Source organism: Passer montanus, unplaced genomic scaffold (genome assembly GCF_014805655.1).
Source record: "Passer montanus isolate IOZ18808 unplaced genomic scaffold, ASM1480565v1 scaffold466, whole genome shotgun sequence".
Classification (NCBI taxonomy): domain Eukaryota; kingdom Metazoa; phylum Chordata; class Aves; order Passeriformes; family Passeridae; genus Passer; species Passer montanus.
In genome coordinates this window covers 17,026-19,150 of record NW_024369552.1, presented here as the reverse complement: position 1 = coordinate 19,150, position 2,125 = coordinate 17,026, and the positions used below count along the sequence as shown (strand labels likewise).

Here is a 2,125-nt window from a genome sequence, read left to right as displayed (position 1 = left end):
CCTGCTCCTTCCTCATCATCCTCAGCCTGCTCCTTCCTCATCATCCTCAGCTTGCTCCTTCCTCATCATCCTCAGCCTGCTCCTTCCTCGCCATCTTCATCCTGCTCCTTTCCTCATCATCCTCAGCCTGCTCCTTCCTCATCATCATCCTCATCCTGCTCTGTCCTCACCAACCTCAGTCTGCTGCTCCTGCTCCTTCCTCATCCTGTTCCATCATCACCATCCTCAGCTTGCCTTTTCCTCACCAACCTCAGCCTCCTGCTCCTGCTCCTTCCTCATCCTGTTCCATCATCACCATCCTCAGCTTCTCTTTTCCTCACCAACCTCAGTCTGCTGCTCCTGCTTCTTCCTCATCCTGTTCCATCATCACCATCCTCAGCTTCTCTTTTCCTCACCAACCTCAGTCTGCTGCTCCTGCTTCTTCCTCATCCTGTTCCATCGTCATCATCCTCGGCCTGCCCTTTCCTCACCATTCTCAGCCTGCTCCTGCTCCTGCTCCTGCTCCTTCCTCAGCATCACCATCATCCTGCTCCTTTCTCCTCATCTTCATCGCAGTGCTCCTGCTCCTTCCTCCTCCTGCTCCCGTTCCTTGCTTCTCCTTTTCTCCGTGCTCTTATCCCAATCCCACAGCCCTGAGCCCCGCCCACCCTCACCTGAGCAGGTACGGATGAGGGGAGGGTCCTGCCCTGATCCTGATCCTGATCCCTGATCCCAATTCCTGATCCCCATCCCTGATCCCAATCCCACAGCCCTGAGCCCCGCCCACCCTCACCTGAGCAGGTACGGATGAGGGGAGGGTCCTGCCCTGATCCTGATCCTGATCCCTGATCCCAATTCCTGATCCCCATCCCTGATCCCAATCCCTGATCCTGATCCCAATCCCGATCCCGTTCCCAATCCCAATCCCGTTCCCAGCTGATCCCTGATCCCAATTCCTGATCCCCATCCCTGATCCCAATCCCACAGCCCTGAGCCCCGCCCGCCCTCACCTGAGCAGGTACGGACAGGGGTCCTGATCCTGATCCCAATCCCGATCCCGTTCCCAATCCCGTTCGGTTCCCAGGGCTGGCCGTGCCCCCGGTGCACGTTCCTGAACAAGCCCACCCGCCCGGGCTGCGAGATGTGTCCCGTTCCCAATCCCATTCCCAATCCTGTTCCCAATCCCAATCCCATTCCCGTTCCCATTCCCAATCCCAATCCCGTTCCCAGTCCCAATCCCGTTCCCAATCCCAATCCCATTCCCAATCCCAATCCCATCCCGTTCCAGGGCTGGCCGTGCCCCCGGTGCACGTTCCTGAACAAGCCCACCCGCCCGGGCTGCGAGATGTGCAGCGCCCCCCGGCCCGAGGGGTACCGGGTGCCCGGGGGGCACCGCCCCGACCCCGCCGAGCTGCGGCGCCTGCAGCGGGAGCGCGACGGCGCCCGCCAGTGCCAGCAGGTACGGCATGTATGGGATCTGTGGGGTCTGTGGGGTCTGTGGGGTCTGTGGGGTATGGGATCAGCGCGACGGCGCCCGCCAGTGCCAGCAGGTACGGGATCACTGGGATCAGGGATATGGAATCTCTCAGTACCTGAAAGGGAATCTGGTAGTTCTGGGACCAGGGATCCATCCCCTTTCTCAGGATCCATCCCCATCCCCAGGGTTCATCCCCAGGGTCCATCGCCGTTCCTGGGATCCATCCCCATTCCCAGGATCCATCCCTGTCCCTAGGGTCCATCCCAGGGTCCATCCCATTCCCAGGATCCATCCCCAGGATCCATTCCCAGGATCCATCCCCGTTCCCAGGATCCATCCCCAGGATCCATCCCCGTTCCCAGGATCCATCCCCAGGATCCATCCCCATCCCAGGGTCCATCCCCATCCCAGGATCCATCCCCATCCCAGGATCTGTCCCCATCCCGGGATCTGTCCCCATTCCCAGGCCCCCAGAGGTGATCCCGGGGGTCCCGGGGACGCTGATGGATCCCTCTGCCCTCTGCCCTCTCCTGGATCTGCCACAGGGACAGGGGCAGGGGCAGGGACAGGGACAGGGGACAAGGGACAGGGATGGGACAGGGACAGGGATAGGGATAGGGACAGGGACAGGGATGGGACAGGGATGGGACAGGGACAGGGACAGGGACA

General features: G+C 61.1%; 1 protein-coding gene across 1 annotated transcript in view; it reads left to right on the top strand.

Moving 5' to 3' along the window:
• The window catches only part of LOC120508291 (ranBP-type and C3HC4-type zinc finger-containing protein 1-like), a gene marked incomplete at its 5' end in the record, with an annotated part of 14,117 nt that overhangs the window by 5,849 nt on the left and 6,143 nt on the right, over positions 1-2,125 (top strand). The window contains 3 exons of the mRNA XM_039721718.1: positions 330-549; positions 967-997; positions 1,268-1,438. Of these exons, the coding sequence (XP_039577652.1) occupies positions 330-549; positions 967-997; positions 1,268-1,438 (422 nt within the window). The remainder of the gene's footprint in view (positions 1-329; positions 550-966; positions 998-1,267; positions 1,439-2,125) is intronic.